Below are 17,044 nucleotides of genomic sequence, written 5' to 3' on the forward strand. Positions count from 1 at the left end.
GTGGAAGCTATGAGCTCTTGATACGCACGTGACATGGAAAATGGTAATTCTAATCTACACGTGGAAGACAAATAACCAAGAATATATAGAAAGAAAATAATTTTGTTTAAGGACTGTGGAGTGACGAGACCCTCCAAACTATATTTATATGGCTTGTGAAATGTTCGTAGATCTCTTTCGAACTTAATAACTTACGACTAGTCTTAAGTTTTAATTTTCTGTACTTTTTTCATAGAAAGGTACTTGGAAAGAACGCATACAAGTGTCAATCAAGAGAAGCATACACGTCCAAATTCAAGACCGAATTCTTCACCAGTGTCTCCAATATCATACACGGCCACATCAAGTACAGGGAGGCGGTGGGGTTTCGGCGTGTCCACTTCCAAGGTTGTCCGATGCCAAGATCCGTCCTTTATCTAGTGAATGAAAGAGGCAAATGCATGTAAAATCGTTTAGAAAATTGAGGATTTATTTCAGCCATGGAACTCACGGGATTTATTGGAATTAACATCTGGGACTGAAAGCTATTTGTCATTTTGTTCTACGCCGCTGGCTATAGCACTGGCGGCCCAGGCATTCTCGTGCATTGTCTTAAACAGCTAAAATCACACAGGATAACGTCAGGTAGATCGTGTACAACGTCAGGACCGCATGCGTTTATATACAAAAAACATATTTGCTTATTACTAGCTGATGTAGACTCGATTTCCGCCGCTCGCTCGAGTCCGGTCTACGTTCCTCGCTTCGGGGAGGAGGACGAGCTCCTCAGTCTCCGAACATCGGCTAATCGAGTCTAATCGAGCTGATAGCTTGGGTTTCCATCGCTACCATTACATTAACAGAATTTCCATCTCCCATTCCGTCCTGGTAAACCCTTAAACCTTCAGTTGTCATTCAGACATAATTTACTGAATATAGCCTCTTACCTTGCAGTCATCCCCGAGAAGCTTGGGCTTAAATTTGTTGGACGACTTTGCGTGTAGCTCAAGTCCGTTGATGGTTAACATTTTGATGGACTTTGCGGCGTCATCAGAGCTACCATCAGGCCATGCTACCGAGTTTTTACAATGATACGTAATCTGCTGACGGGCACGGTCACTTAAGAGTTGGAGAAATTCCAGTTGGCTGAAGTCTGATACATATTCGAGCTGGATAGGGCATAAACAAATTAAAACAATGTATTTTATATGAAACGTTTTGTTATACTTCTTTAACGGGCTGCAACTGATATACGCTGTATATCTATTCATGAATTATCCAGTTATTTTTAACCTAAGAACATTTGAATTTCGTTTTTCGCCTTTTGTCCCTTTTAGCCTTATGAAAACTTACCCGGCGTGTTCCGGAAAGACGATTTACATACTTAACAGTAAATCGAAAAAGAATAGGCACCCAAGGTTGATAATCTGCCTGATGAAAAGGGTTCCCGCTCTTCATTTCTTGTTATTGTTTGAGATTAGCCAAAGACAGGAATGTAGTAGTAAATGAATCAGAAACAAACGTCACTTCGAAAAGCCCCAAGTTCATGTTGATTAAAAATGCTGTATTCTATTGGGTGCTGAACCAATTACCGCGCACTTTGGTGGACGACCGCTAACAGTTGTTTTTAAGGGAGGGAACATTTCTTTTTGAGGGTGGGGGTTGGGGTGGGGGGGGGGGTGGTGGCTTGGACAATTTCCCCCCAAAAAACCCTGCACAGCAAAAACTGCTGAAAAATAAAAAATAAAAAATAAAAGAGAGAAAGAAAAGGTGCAAGTGGCGCCATGGGAAAAATAAGTGCTTTCTACTATTCAGGACCACTTCTCAATGCCAAAAAGATTCTTGCACAAGCTATTGCCCACCAAATAAGGGACCGTTCATTTTTTATGAGGGAGGGGGGGGCTGGTGGGATTTGGGAAGCACCATTTAAAAATCGCATGACCCCCCCTTAGCTTCCCAATTTTTTCACGTGGCCCCCCCTTATAGCGGTCATTTTTTGGGATGACCCCCCCCCAAAAAAAAAATTGAACAAACAGTATTTAGATTTCAACTTTTTTAATATTTCTCTATTATCCCCCTACTTCACGTTTTGTGCTCACTGTGAAGACAATATTTACAATCCCTATACTACAGAGAGCTGTTGTTTGAAAAACAAATCAAAAGAAAGAGAAGTCAATTTCGGATCTCCTAGTTATGGCTCGCCCTGAGCGTGTGGCATTTGGCCTCTCATTGGCATCTCCCTCATCTGAATTGATGAATGCCCACAGTTTTAATGTAAAACAGATCAAATGTATAGAAGCTAAGTTGACGAAGGTCACGCAGGACATGGAAGCACTAGAAAATAAGAGCAATTATAACAGCATATTCAAGGGCATACTCAAACAGCACATCAACAAAAGGAGAAGGAAAAAAGAAAACCGCAGAAAGTCAAATGAAAGAAAGAGGAAGCGGACTGAAAACAACGTCCAACGAGTTTATGGAATCTGTGTTGGAAACCCGCTAGGAAATGATCTTCCACAATGCCTTGTGTACCCTCCTAGAACGGCCGTCCCGGAAGAGTGTATTAAAGTTGAGGATGTTGCCACGTCGTTATTTAGAAGAGATGGGCCATACATCGCACTGCTCTTGGAAGGGAATTATTTCACCAATGCTGCAAGAAGCAGAATCACCACCAACCTTGAGCAGGAAGACAGAGATTATGTTTACACCTTCATGTACCCTGAAGAGTACACTCTGATGGAAAGCATTGCTGCTTCTTGCAGCATCGGTGAAAGAGACTCCCATAGCAACACAAGCGGCGACGAAGAACTCGACGACAGCGAAGATGAAGATGAGTGCCAGTGAAAGTTGCATTCGAAAATAACAGTGTTAAATACTTCTTTTCAGTAGCTACAAATGCTTTTTGTCGCCAAACGTTTTTTTAAAGCAGAAGGAAAGTTTGTAATGAATTTGTATCCTGCCTTCTATGTTTATTCTATAGCAATTTTTTTGATATTCAAACATTATGCCATTTTAAAGTTTTACTAAAATATTTCACGTGACCCCCCCTTTTTCCCTTATTTTTTTGGGATGGCCCCCCCTCGAAAGCCATTTTTTTTCGCATGCCCCGCCCCCCAAATCCCACCAGCCCCCCCTACCTGATAAAAAATGAACGGTCCCTAAAATCATGCACAACCTAAAGATGAGGTAAAAATTTCATGCCCCTGAAAATTGCCCCCGCCCCCTCAAATAATGGTTCGACCTTAATTCTAGCCTTCATTCAGCAGAGCCGTTGTGTATGTCGTCACGGAACGTTGCTTGAATTGTTGTTGCCAAAACCCTGCCATACAGGACAGGAACATACACTTCAAACACTTTCCTCACTCGTGTCAAGTTTCCAAAATAGAAGAAGAATATATAACAACAGCTGGGAGGACTTGAAAAGATATGATCCAATACATAAGGTTGAAGCTGGGGCTAATAGTTACAGCACGTTTATTTCAATGACTCAGCTTAGGTTTGGTTACTGTACTTTTGCTATAAAACAGACTGGAAATAAATTGATTAATTAATCCGACGCTAAAGTAATTAAACACTGAATACTAACCTTGTTAAGTCCAGATAGCTCCTTTCCCAACCATTTGTATCCATCACCTCCGCTAAACCACTTCTTTTTATCCGTCACATAAGGCTGTAAAGAGAATTATAAATGAGCTTCCAAATAGCAAAATTACCTCATACTCTACATTTTGGATGGGAAGGTTTCGTAGATTTTTCTTTTTGAAAACGAAACGAAAGGGATGGAAGAAATGCCATCCACACTTTAAAAGAGAAATTTATACACGGTACAGTGACTTTTTAGAGGTAGATATTCTAGGAGGAACTAACTCCGACAAAGGAACGAAGAAACTAACAAACAAATAAGCAAAAAACAAACAAAAAAACAACATAATAAATTACGATATCATGATCATCATTATCATCAGCATCGTCACCACCACCACCGCCACCGCCACCGCCACCCACGCCGCCGCCGCCGCCGCCGCCGCCGCCGCCGCCGCCACCAACAGCAACAACAATCACAACAACACCACCCCGTCCCTGCTAACTAACCTGACTTTCTTCTCCGGGGTACAGGCAAGAAGCGTTAGTATGAAATTCACAATAAACCTTGATGGCATCATGGGCAATGCCTCCATTCGGATCAATCCAATAGATCCCTAAGATGTTGACCAAAAAATCAATCAATGGATCAATAGGGTAAGCGTTCACGCAAGAAAACGTAAGTAACGTAAGTAAGTAAGCAATTACCTAGTCAGCAAGTCAGTCAGTGAGTCAGTCAGTCAGTGAGTCAGTCGGTGAGTCAGTCAGTGAGTCAGTGAGTCAGTGAGTCAGTGAGTCAGTAAGTCAGTGAGTCAGTGAGTCAGTGAGTCAGTCAGCGAGTCAGCGAGTCAGCGAATCAGCGAATCAGCGAGTCAGTCAGTCAGTCAGTCAGTCAGTCAGTCAGTCAGTCAGTCAGTCAGTCAGTCAGTCAGTCAGTCAGTCAGTCATCCAGGCAGCCAGCCAGAGATGTACTAACCACTTATAAGGTTTGGATAGCTCATGTGGAGATCTCTGCATGTTCTAGCAGGGAATGCTTGAGAACCGTTAGGATTTTTGTACATGTCAAGGCGATAACTGATAACGTCGTAGAGGTCGATGGTCTAAAAATTAAACATACAATAACACAGTCAATAAATCTAAATCCTAAGTTAAGTAAACTAATAAATGAGGACATACAGTAAATTATGACGCAATGAACAGATCATAACGACTAAAGAAACTTTAAGACACGCTCAGAGACGGGCTGAGAGATATCGACTGATGTCTCACTCGTAACTTGCTTCAAAACTGTCATTCTGTGACTTATCTAGAAGATCATGCATTCTTTTTAATGGCTTGTATGGGACTACATAAACCTTTCACTCTCTAATATTTCTTTCGTTGTACGAAGTTAATACTCAACTTAGCACAAAGAACTGTCGTTTAACATTTAAGCAGGTGACCTCTAACGTTACCCCCTTACCTTGGGTTTCGTTTCTTTGCCCTGTTGAGAATTAGAAAAAAAGAAAAGCATTTGTTCTTATCTGTTCGTTGATGATTACTGAATAGCTTTGATGCTTTGGAGGAGTTGCTAAAAAGGTGTTGAGAGAAGAACCACTTTTTTGCGAGTAACCCTATCACGAGACAGTGTACATCCTTTTTTCTGAGATCTTGTAGTTAAAGGGTGCCATTTCAAATCGTGTTTTCCAACAGTCTCAAGAGTCATTCCTTGAATGGGACACAGTGGCCACACTAGAGTGCTCATTGCGCTGTTTTAATGTCTTGCGTTCAACTGGACCTTTCCATAGCATTCAGATTAAGAAACAAGGGTTAACGCGTCGTAAGCGTGAAAAAGGAAAGACGATGTTGATGACTAAATAACGAGTGGCCATGACTGTACCTGTTGTTTACTTTTGTACAATCTTCGTGCTCCAGATTTTTCTGTTTGGAGAGATGCAGGGTCATCGTAACCGTAGTCGGACTGGAAGCCTGGAAACTAGAATGTTAATCAAAGAGATAAGGCTGAAATTTATAGCAGGGTTTGGGGTGTCCTCTGGACATTGTTACCCTTGATCTCTAGCGCCCACAGAAGCCCCACCACTACAGAACACATCGAGATAAAATCTTTTAACATTCCATGACAAAAATTAATAACATTTTTCACCATTTATACGCAGGAAAAGAGAATGTACTTGTAGAGTTTCGTAAAGTAATAGAGAACAAAATGACTTACCGTTAGTTGCCCCTGATATTCAGCTGGGAGTGCTGCCTGCGAATTATAACAAACACACATACGTAATTATTATTTTTTTAAACACTTTCCTCGATTAACAAGTAATTTATTTAAATCAGCTTCCGCTTAGCATAACCCAAAATGATTATTCATAGGGCGCAAACCTCATATGGCTTTACATATAAGAGTTAAGCAGTTATATGGATTCAAAATATGAGCTTTGTGTGACTGACAGAACTCACCGGTAATCCGGGGGGTCCTCTGGAACCCGCGGTACCCTAAAAAATAATTTTGGAGAAAAATTGAAACTTACCAAGTACAGAATATATAAAGATCTATAAACTACATATGGCGCGAAAATATGCTCAAATACTTGTCCGCAGACGTAAGCTGTTCCGAATAGCGAACAGTTTTCCGACAGCGAAGCTGTGAGCTTCAAGGAACAGATGTCCAAGGACAAATATCCGAGCATATTTGTAAAGTTAAATGGAAGCTATTGTGTTTATTATCCTTCAAATATTCTTCGCAACACGCAGGATGTTTTGAAAATTAGGGAATATCACTCGGATATTCCCCAGTATTCAGTCACGTGACGCGTTTAGACCAATCGCGTGCAAACGAAAATATTTGATGATTATGAAGTTATCTGTAAGGGTGATATTTCAAGTTCAGTCTAAGAGTAGGCTACAAAAGTGGAGAAAAAGTCCGACACTATTACAAGACATGTTTCGAGAGGAAAGTCTGTTATCGTCAGTAAATGTAATAATGACCACGCGAAACTTCTCGCCTCGATTGAAGGTTAATATGGGAGAATAATATTGACAGGTAAACACTGCTTTCGTACTTTTATGCTATAATCTCTTTGATGTGATGTGCTTTAATGTGCACTGATGTGATTTGATAGAGATGTGTTTCTTTTCCCAAAACAACATGGAGGAGGATGATTGAAGAAGAAAGGCACGAAGTTGGGAGGCAGCCTTGGACGACTGTCAGAGCTCTAGCAGCAAATCGAATAGGCCCTTTGCACGAGCCGGTCACATGGTACAAAATCACACATGCTGGTGAACAAGTTGCGCAGTGGGACTTCCAAAACAAAGGCAGGTCCAGGTGGACTGGTACGAGTTGCATTGTTTTGGAAGTCCCACTACGCAGCTTGCTCACCAGCATGTGTGATTTTGTACCATGTGACCGGATCGTGCAAAGGGCCTATTGGGTGGAAAGAGAATGTCAGAGCCTTATGTGCCTTATGGCATGGATAGATATAGGCAGGAAGGTGTTTCTATTCCACGATGTGCTAATGTTGTTAACAATCAATTAATCAATCAATCAATCAATCAATCAATCAATCAATCAATCAATCAGTCAATCTAATAACCGGTGTTAACTTTTAAAACAGCAAAAAAAAAACTTACCTCTTGGCCGTCTTGACCCTGGTAACATCAAATCACAAAAGAGGGAAAACAGGAACTGTTAGTTTAAGCTAGGCCTGTATCCAAATGTGTTGCTTCGTTTTGTCAAGAACCGTTATTTGGACCACCTGTTAACTTTTCTTTGCTACCAATATATTTGTCTTTTTTTTTTCGAAAGTGCCGATGAACAAACGGACTTACAATTGAAAGAAGTTACAAATTAATAAACGAGAGATAAAGAAAGCAAAAAAACAAACAAACAAAACAAAACAAACAAACAAACAAACAAACAAACAAAAAACAGACAAAAAAAAAAAACAGAAAGAAAATTTGTCAGTAAAAATAGCTACTATACCTGACGTCCTCGATCTCCCTAAAGAGAAAAAGAAAAGGGAATTTTACCCTCAACTTTCGAGAAAGTTCATTTCTTCGTATTTAGTTTTGCTTTTCTTTTGTATCAAGTCAGTTGAGACAGTACATCTCCAAAATAATATCTAGAATACATTCCCAAATAATTCGTTTGTTTTCATCGGACCCTCATAGAACACAACTTTTAGGAATTAAGTTTGAGAAAGGAAAAACAATAGGTTTTACTTAAGCAGTTTAGAGAAAAAGAGCTGGTATCTGAAATGCGACAAGAATAGTGAGGCCACTTTTGTGATGAGAATTAAAGTGAAAGCATTCTCTTGAAGCTCTCGCATCTGCTATGTCAAATGTTCTTAAGTAACCGCGGCCTTAAATCGACAAGGGAATGTATGAATCTAAAGCGGCGTCAGTTGATTGAACAGGATCACCTGAAGTGGTCTAAATTAGTCGTTATGCCGTTGAAATTAGTGTCAAAGAAATCCAAACACAGGAAAAATAAAGACCTTTAATCCAGAGGTACCGTCCAGTCCCAAAGGGCCCTGTGGCGAAAGAAAAAAATGGAAAATCAAGGCATTGGGTGTTATATAAGCAGAAGGAGTACAAGTGCATTCCAATTTAATTATTTTGACTTACTTCAATTCCTTCATCGCCCCTCTCTCCCATCCTACCAATCACGCCATCAGCACCCTACACAGAAACAAAGTAGCCCATAATTCAATTAGTGCATTTATCTTCTATATAATAAGTACTCAAGTTCAAGTGCATGTATTCAAGACCAAGTAATATTGGTGACGTTTTCGTTTCAACTTGTCGCGCAACAATGTTGCATTGTAAGTCGATAAGCGTTGATGCGCGTATTAGCACCCGTGTTGTAAGTTGCAGCAACATGCAGTGCGAAGCAGAAACGAGGTTAACTTCATCCAACGTGAAAACTGTACAAGTACGCACAACAAGGCTTTTTGTCTTGCGATGCAACATAGTTGGGCGACATGGTGAAAGAAAAACGTTGCCAGCATTGTTTGGCCTTGGCCTCTATTACAGTAAAATGTAAAATGTAAAGTGGGGCCAAAGAAGCGAAAGTTTTTAAGTTGGCCACAGCCGCAGCAACATAATTAAGGAAGGAGTAAAACTTACAAAACAGTCAAGCTTAATGTTTGGGACTAAATAATTAAATATAAATAATAAATAGCTACTAATAATTATTATACAGCTTATGTTTGTAGCTGATATAACCCGCGCTTTTAGGGCATTATTCTCCCGTAATGCCCACGGGCCGATTAACCTCGAACTTGGGGTCTTTACGGGGAAATCTCAGACCTCCGCCTTGCCGTATTGACCTCGTTATCGCTCTGTCAATATGGCGAAGTCTCGGTTTGAGATTTTCCCGTCAAGACTTCACTTGCGGGTAATAAGTAGTTACTATTTCCTGTTATTTTGAAGAAGCTATGTCGAGGATAGCGCATCTCAAAACGAATTGCGAGTAAATTCTTCAGTGCAGGTGTGACGAACAGTGCGGATATCCTACCGGTGTTCCTTCTGCCCCAGATTCTCCACGAGGCCCACCGTCACCTCTTTGTCCCTGGGGGCAAAACGTACATCAACAATTAAAGCAAGTTTATTGTTAATTTATTTTATTTCTAGGTATTTAGTGACCCTCTGATTTATCTCCTTATTTATTTATTTATTTAGTTATTATTTTCCTTTTTTTTTTGTGCCTCCTTACTACTCCCTCATCCTTTAAGCTTTACTGCCAACCAACTTCTTTATACAAATACTTTTTAATTTCACTCACCCAGCTCGATTAGCTTTAAAGTTATTCTGGGTGAATTTTACCCACTTTTCTTTTTTAATCATCTTTTTTGTAATTAAGAGCATTGGTAATAGTGTGTTTTGTTGTTAAAAAGTAAACAAATATCTCAAACTGCATATAAAATATGGCTTTACTCATAGAAAGAATAAAACGAGGTTTCATTCGGACGACCTCAGGTTTTTTTAAGTTATGCACTGTTTAAAAGAAGTCAAATTAACCTCGCATTTTGATAGAGAGTGTAAGCATGACGTTTACGGCAGACTTTTCTCGTAATTCTTAAACAAATCACACACAAACAGAAAAATGTCTCTTACTATTCACCGCAAATACAAATATTTTCTCTCTACTGTACAGACAGCTGAAGATAGACGGCAAAAGTTTCATTTTTGCCGTTTGCCGTTTGACGTATCGTCATGCTTAATCTCTATTACTTATGATCTATTGGAGGACAGACGTAAAGATGACGTCATTAAAATGTTTTGGTTTCTTTATTATATAAAACAAACAGCTTCCACATTGCCGTGTGTTTGTTCACTCAGTGATCACAGAAGACGTCAAAATGTGGTAAGGACATCAGTGACTCATTCGCCTAATGGCTCGTGTGCCACTTTTCTGTTCTTACCACATTTTGACGTAATCTGTGATCTATTAAGTGTAGTTCACACAAGCGACATACAACGACATATACATAACGACATAAGAAGGACGTAAGCAGTGTGAACATCCTGACATAATGACATAATAGCAACATAACAGCATGAACTTAACCGTCACCTAAGGAAAAACACCTGATCTTTTCCCATCAGTCATGCTTTTATGTCGATGTTCACACTCCGATCTAAGCTATTATGTCGCTATGCCATTATTTCGTCGTGTCGTTTGTGTCGTCATGTCGTTAGAGTGAACAGACGCATGGCAACATGGAATTTTTTTGTTAAATCCAATGTAAATAGTGTCCCCAATTAGTTTTTTTTTAGCTAAATACTACTGACACTTGTCTTTCATTCATTCATTCATTCATTCATTCATTCATTCATTCATTCATTCATTCATTCATTCATTCATTCATTCATTCATTCACTCATTCATTCATCCAACCATTCATTCAATCGTTAATTCATTCATTCATTCAGGATGTTTACTCTTACAGAGCGAGGAGCATGCGCGTCATACCTTAGGTCCCGGATATCCTGGCGGTCCAGATTCTCCCGAATCTCCACGATCACCCTGACAAAGAATTTAAAAAAATAACAATCAGTATTTAATGTAAACGTATTAAATAAAAATAGATACATATCACTCACTGGTTGTTCTATACTTAGTACCTTTTCTCCCCGAACGCCCAGACTTCCGTCCTCTCCCAGTCCACCTGTGTCTCCCTAAATGTGGTAGAAGAGAAAATATTATCTTCAAGATTGTCTACTCAAAGGGCGCCCTTAACGATAATGCTGTTTTAAATATGTCAAATTATTGTCGCATTTTGATTGGTTCTTACAGACGCATAGATGACGTCACTAACACTCTTTTTTATTCCTTTATTATATAAAACAATTTGATTCCATGCTGCCGTGTTTCTGTTCAGTAACTGGTCATAGAAGACGACAAAATGTAGTAAAAACATCAGTGATGCACGCAGCTACCGCCTCGCGTGCCACTTTTTTTGTTCTTACTACAGGTTGAAGTAATCTGTGATCTATCACTGAGCAGACGCACGGCAACATGGAATCTATTTGTTAAATATCCAAACGATGGGTTTTAGATAAAGCTGAGACGAACCTCACGTTTCCTTGCTATGAATCGTCACGCGCTATACAATTTTTTGTCATTTCAAGTTCAGTGGTTATTCGTTGTTTACTTTGTCTAGAGTGGTGAACACCATTCCGTCATTTCTGAATGGCACATGCGCATTTCATTTTTATTGTTCAGGAGATCATAAAAGAAATAAGTTTTCTTATGGGACATCCTTTGATCTTTTTCAATCGCAAAACTTCCTCTCTTCCTGATCGCTGAATGCCTGAGGAAGTTGGCGATGAAGCCCTTTTCATCTAATCACGTCGAACACGGGTGAACACACACTCAGACAACAGTATAATTATACGAGTTAAAACCGCAAGGAATTCCCCCAAATTCCCATTATCCAAAAAGACAACACGATGGAAGTTTCGACCTACCGGAGAACCCGAGATTCCATCTTTGCCTCTTGAACCACGCTGGCCTGTTACGCCCTAAGATAGACAAAGAAATTAGGATCATAAATTATGACAAATATCAGTGATTGTAGTATGGTGTAGAGTTGTTGTTCACGGTGAAGGCCGGAGAATGTATTGGATATTAACAGAGACATTAAAATATAGTAGAGTGGGAACTGTCTAAAAGCAAACATACAAACAAACAAACAAACAAACAAACAAACAAACAAACAAATCATAACATTAAAGGTTCGTACATATTTTACACACCAAAGTCGAGTCTTTTTTTTTTTAAATCAATACCGTTCTCTCACCCTTTCTTTTCTCTTTCACGCGTAATGTTATGGGGAAAAACAATACAAGAATATTGCCAGTTGACTCAAGTTTTGCTTAACAAATACAAACGTGCTGTGCAATAGCTCGCACAAAATAAAACTTTTCCACGCATTATTGTCATGTAATACCTGGTAAACTGTTCCGGAAAATAAGGCCCGTCGCCCTGGCAGGCCTAGTAATTTTTCATTCAGAACTCCACAGCTTTGACCATGCGTTTACATAGTAACAAAATAATCTAAATCAGCTTTCATTGTGTAAACATTGAGAAGATTGTCCAATAATCGGTTTATGAATATATCACATACAGTAGAACCCTCGATGCCAGGTGCGCCTTGTTCGCCTTTGGGGCCATTTGGTCCAAATTGTCCAATGTCTCCCTGTTTCCCGCGCAGACCCATGTCACCATCCAGACCCTAAAACCGAGATTAATGTAACATTTAGCAGCAACCAGATATAGCATTGAAAGTATTTTCCGGCAGAATCTTCACGGCCTGAGCAGTTCTTGTGAATACAACACTGTCGATGTCTAAAGGCTTGGGAAAAACAGATTTAGATGCTGTGAGCACTTTGAAAACTCTATTTGGATTAGGTCATGGAACACAAGCTCGTTTAGAGCGAGAAAGACCCTAAATTAAATGGATAACTCATTTAAAAACAGACAGCAAACTAAAGGAAAACAGAACAAAACAAAACAAAACAAAAAAAAACAAAAAAACAAAACAAAACAAAACAAAAACAAAAACAAAAACAAAAACAAAAACAAAAACAAAAACAAAAAAAACAGAAAGCAAATATGTGGGCGAATCAAATTTGGAATTATACCATATCATACATGCACAATTGACGGACTCGGCTAACGTTCAGATCATGCGATCATTCATTTGGGATGTTACAATTGGTCTGTTTGTACATAATCTCATGTAATCAGTTGTCTGTGAAAAATTGCACAGTTGTAACCTCTCAAATGAATCATCACGTAGTTTGAATTGGGTGCTAACAAGGATGTAAACATGTGAGCCGAATCTATGAGGTCGATTCAAAGAACACGCTTGCGCGATTCGAATGGTTTCCATCAATAGCAAGGCCTCAATGACATAATTACCTTTGATCCGTCTCTGCCAGGTTTTCCATCTTGACCAGGCGATCCTGTACTTCCCTGAAAAAGACAATAAATGAAGCTGAAACGACAGCAAACTATCTTCATTTCAGAAGTGTATAAAAACCAAGCTACGGATTTTGTTCCCTAAATTGTTGTTTGTTCGCTGACAGTCGTGATACCTTAAAGCAGTTCAACGCAAATGTCACAATTTTCTGTCATCGAAGACGCCGATGTGATATACATGCTTGCAAATAGACTTTTTATGTTTCTCCCACTTGAGTTATTTTAGCCTTTATAGTTATGTAATTACTGTAGATGGCATGTAACAACGCATATCTCGTGTGGTAGGGATTGGGGAAATGTAACTGCGTTGTATCCCTTTAGTAATTTCTCCTATGTACGCGTCCATTCACACGGATTTATCATCGTGTGAAAACGTTTCTATTTGAGTTCCCACCTCTTTCCCATATCCTGTCCACGATGTTTTACTTTCATGATGATTGCAAACTGTTCGGCGTTTTGGTGGCCCTCACCTTTACTGGTCAGAAATATTTCTAACAGATTGTAATATTTTATCTGAATTACAAACTAGTTAGTTTTAATAAAGCGGCTTTGGGATTTCCCTCAGCCATTTTACTCCAAACCTCGGTGTGAGAGTAAATTTTTGTTTGGCCAGTAAAATACAGCACTTGTCAATAACTATCATTCGAGAAAGCTCAGCGGGAAAAACATAAAATAAATTCAACTATCGGGAGGTTTCACTGAGAGAGCAGACAATCAATACCATGTTTCTTCTTGAGATGCACCGGTGAAATATGCTTCTAAAACTCATTAATGATTCATGAAGTTCGAACTCAGAAAATCATGACAGTGACGATGTTTGGATGTCTGATTCAATTAGCACAGGTTTTTACGATTTTATTACTCCGTTTTCTCCTTAAATTTAGTTTCGATTGAGAAGATATATCAAACACTCAAGACAGTGTTTGACCACATTTCCAAACACCTCAAAGTTCGTCAAAAATACTCCGTTACGCGTCGTATTTTCAACTCTCTTCTCGGTGTTTGGAAATGTGCTCAAACACGGTCTTTCGTGTACTTGATACATTGCTGTATACTCACAGTTTCGCCTCTTTCTCCGGACTTGCCCACAGAGCCAGCTGCTCCATCCTCACCCTGAAAGAAGCATTCAACGTAAATGAAGTCCTGAGATGAACATGTTAATTGCTTATCTTGGAATAAAATACTTTACAATTTTCATCTCATAACGCATTTTGGTTCTAGAGTGTGTATCAAATGACAAATTTCGGGCACACTACAGTATTTTTTAATAGTTTATTGAGGACTTCGTTAATTACGACGTCGACACGGTGTTTATACTTTCCATTGCTGCTGAAGTAATAAACACTGTGATAGACTTACATTTTCTCCTGCTTTCCCATCTACTCCGTCCTTTCCGGCTTCTCCTATTTCTCCCTAGACGAAAATGTAACTTTTTGTCAGTGTTTTGTTTTCTTGGCCATTACAATATCAGTCAGTGATTTTGTAACTGGTTCCAGTAGGTTAAGAGAATCATGCAGAGCTAAAGCTAATACTCTGTTTTAGACGAAAACTCGGGAAGTCAGTCCAAGCTCAAAAGACAGGAAAACAAACAGGGTCAAAAAGGAAAACAAACGAACGAACAAACTATATATTTTCTATTAACCTACTATGAGACCCATACTTGTTTGAGTTTACGATCCCTTTTCTCGATATCTGGGAGTCTGGGTTTTCAATTTTATTAGCGAGATTCTTAAGTGTACTTACAAGTAGTGTTAAATCCTCTTCATTTCTAGATGGCGAGTTCGTAATTTCACACACATTTGACCCTAGAAATTAATTAACTAGATATAACTAATGAACAGATAATGATGGCAACACAAATAAAAGTATTTTTTACTTTAGGTCCTGCTGCTCCTATCGCTCCATTTAGACCGGAAGGTCCGACTCCGCCCTGAGAGTAAAATGCAAAGCAATGTTAGTTTTTTAACATTTACAGACATCTAATAACCAAACGGACATCATCACAGATATAAATCAGTACTTACTCTCATTCCAGAAGCTCCAGAGTAGCCACTTTCCCCTTCTAATCCAAATGCGCCCTGGAAGATATCAAATGGGGACAAGGCATCAGTATTTAAAGTAACCGTGCATGGAAATTATAATACTCGCTGACGCAAACCTTTCCTTGTAAAAACAGACCGATACAAACTTACACTGGAACCTGCTGTGCCGGGGGGTCCGGGAGGTCCCGTCTGACCTTGAGATCCCTGCATAACATAACAGTAAAGCACAATGTATGTTTACAAAAATATCTTCTTGATGTAACAAAGTAATAATTAACGGTAGGATAAAAGACTTTTTCCATTAGAAGAGGGTCTAAAATAGGGTTGCAAATCCCACTTCCCGCTAGCAATGATGGCTGATTACGGCTCATCAATTCAATAACTCAGTTTCAATAGGAGTATCGCTAACGGAAATAATGTCAAGTTGTCCTATCGATTCATCGGTTCCTCGAAAACACAGTACGAGGACTGCGAACAGATTCAACCCAAACGTTTCGACGCGGATAACTTACTTACCGTTAAGCCATATAGTGCACCCTCCAAAACAATGCTGGCCATGGTAGCTACTAATTTCCCAATGCAGTTAAACGACATTTTATATCTGACATTTTAAGTATTTATTGATTAAAGAAACCCCTTAAAGGGGCTTCTGCACGGTTTGCGCTTCTTCAAAAATTTAGCCTAAATTTTTCAAGTTCGTCGTTTGCAATCGGGGTTAATCGTCTCTTTCCTTAACCATCCTTGTTCCTTTGAGGCATAGTATTAACTCTTTGTGTTTTTTCTTTCTTAGTGAACTACCATTTCCAGGTTTCCTTCAATGACAAGGTAATTTTTGTACATGGCCAAAATGCGGTGACTGAACTCCTTTAAAGGACCCTGGCTAGCCTCCGCCATTTTCGAAGCCATCAAAACTATCAATAATTGCATGGCGAAGTTGTGTCCCCGAAAGTGTGTTTAATTATCTTTAGCAGTGTCACAGTGATCTCCTTCGATTCGACATGCTCCGAATGAAATATAATAGCCAAACTCTCGCATGTAAACAAAAACAAAGGTGTGGCTGACTAGGGCCCTCTAAAGGAACAAAATATCGCTTTGTAGGTTTCTCAGATGGCCTGGATTTCACACAAGCTTATTAATCACAATGATATCCACGCTCAACACGTTAAAGATGAGTTCCTTACCGGTGCACCTACTCCTCCGTTATCCCCAGGGGGACCGGAATCGCCGACAGCACCCTGGAGAAAAAACCAAAAGAACGAATGAATGAATTTTATTTATGTGTGAGTTTTGTTTACCGACGCTACACAAATGAGTTCGAGATTTGCTTAAAAGTGAGTGAACGCGCCAAATACAAAACGAGATAAAAATATAATAAAAATTATAATTGAACTATATACAAAATTTGTTACAGTTTTTGTTAAAACTAAGAATAAAATACTAGGTAACATTTAACATAAGGAAACACCTAAAATGGAAAATTCTAATACAAGCAAGAGGGCAATTTAGTCTTTCCCTCAATAAAGCCGCCATCGAGAGCCGGCAAAAGACCACAGTATGCAGACACTACATAGACTTAATCCTGAACCTTCGTAAATACAGGCAGGTACGGCCAACCTAAAAGAACGTCTCTTCTTTCATCGAGTGTTAATATTCAAACTAGAAAATACGATCACCTTATTTCCGTTGCGACCACTTTTTCCAACACTTCCTTCGTCACCCAGTCCTCCCTGTAGACATTATTGGTATGGTCAGTAATCCTTCAATTATCAAGGTTATCGGCCATTCCTATGTTAAGGTTTTAAGCGTTGCTTTGATCGCCGAGTTCTCAGTGACCTGCGCAGTCGTTGTAACTTACAGTTGATTCCAATTTTACACATATTTCCTTACTGTGCACATTTCGCAATTACGAAGGTACACCATTGCCCGGGAGGTGCGGTGGCCTCATCGCCTCCGGATC

General features: G+C 39.4%; 1 protein-coding gene across 2 annotated transcripts in view; it reads right to left on the reverse strand.

Annotated features, from left to right (window-relative positions):
- Nucleotides 1-265: 265 nt before the first annotated feature.
- Nucleotides 266-17,044, reverse strand: part of LOC145486214 (uncharacterized) — a 46,566-nt gene continuing 29,787 nt past the window's right edge. For both annotated transcript variants that reach the window (XM_081464826.1, XM_081464827.1), the window contains 26 exons: nt 16,761-16,814; nt 16,269-16,322; nt 15,238-15,291; nt 15,070-15,123; nt 14,922-14,975; nt 14,405-14,458; nt 14,105-14,158; nt 12,986-13,039; nt 12,189-12,296; nt 11,530-11,583; nt 10,684-10,737; nt 10,532-10,585; nt 9,074-9,127; nt 8,182-8,235; nt 8,052-8,087; nt 7,538-7,555; nt 7,186-7,203; nt 6,016-6,051; nt 5,774-5,809; nt 5,441-5,536; nt 5,024-5,044; nt 4,538-4,661; nt 4,072-4,178; nt 3,566-3,649; nt 927-1,148; nt 266-416 (listed from right to left, as the gene is read on the reverse strand). In XM_081464826.1, coding sequence (XP_081320952.1) covers nt 270-416; nt 927-1,148; nt 3,566-3,649; nt 4,072-4,178; nt 4,538-4,661; nt 5,024-5,044; nt 5,441-5,536; nt 5,774-5,809; nt 6,016-6,051; nt 7,186-7,203; nt 7,538-7,555; nt 8,052-8,087; nt 8,182-8,235; nt 9,074-9,127; nt 10,532-10,585; nt 10,684-10,737; nt 11,530-11,583; nt 12,189-12,296; nt 12,986-13,039; nt 14,105-14,158; nt 14,405-14,458; nt 14,922-14,975; nt 15,070-15,123; nt 15,238-15,291; nt 16,269-16,322; nt 16,761-16,814 — 1,755 coding nt within the window. In that variant the 3' untranslated portion in view covers nt 266-269. The remainder of the gene's footprint in view (nt 417-926; nt 1,149-3,565; nt 3,650-4,071; nt 4,179-4,537; nt 4,662-5,023; nt 5,045-5,440; nt 5,537-5,773; nt 5,810-6,015; nt 6,052-7,185; nt 7,204-7,537; nt 7,556-8,051; nt 8,088-8,181; nt 8,236-9,073; nt 9,128-10,531; nt 10,586-10,683; nt 10,738-11,529; nt 11,584-12,188; nt 12,297-12,985; nt 13,040-14,104; nt 14,159-14,404; nt 14,459-14,921; nt 14,976-15,069; nt 15,124-15,237; nt 15,292-16,268; nt 16,323-16,760; nt 16,815-17,044) is intronic.

The sequence above is a fragment of the Orbicella franksi genome, chromosome 5, assembly GCF_964199315.1.
Source record: "Orbicella franksi chromosome 5, jaOrbFran1.1, whole genome shotgun sequence".
In the NCBI taxonomy this organism is placed as follows: domain Eukaryota; kingdom Metazoa; phylum Cnidaria; class Anthozoa; order Scleractinia; family Merulinidae; genus Orbicella; species Orbicella franksi.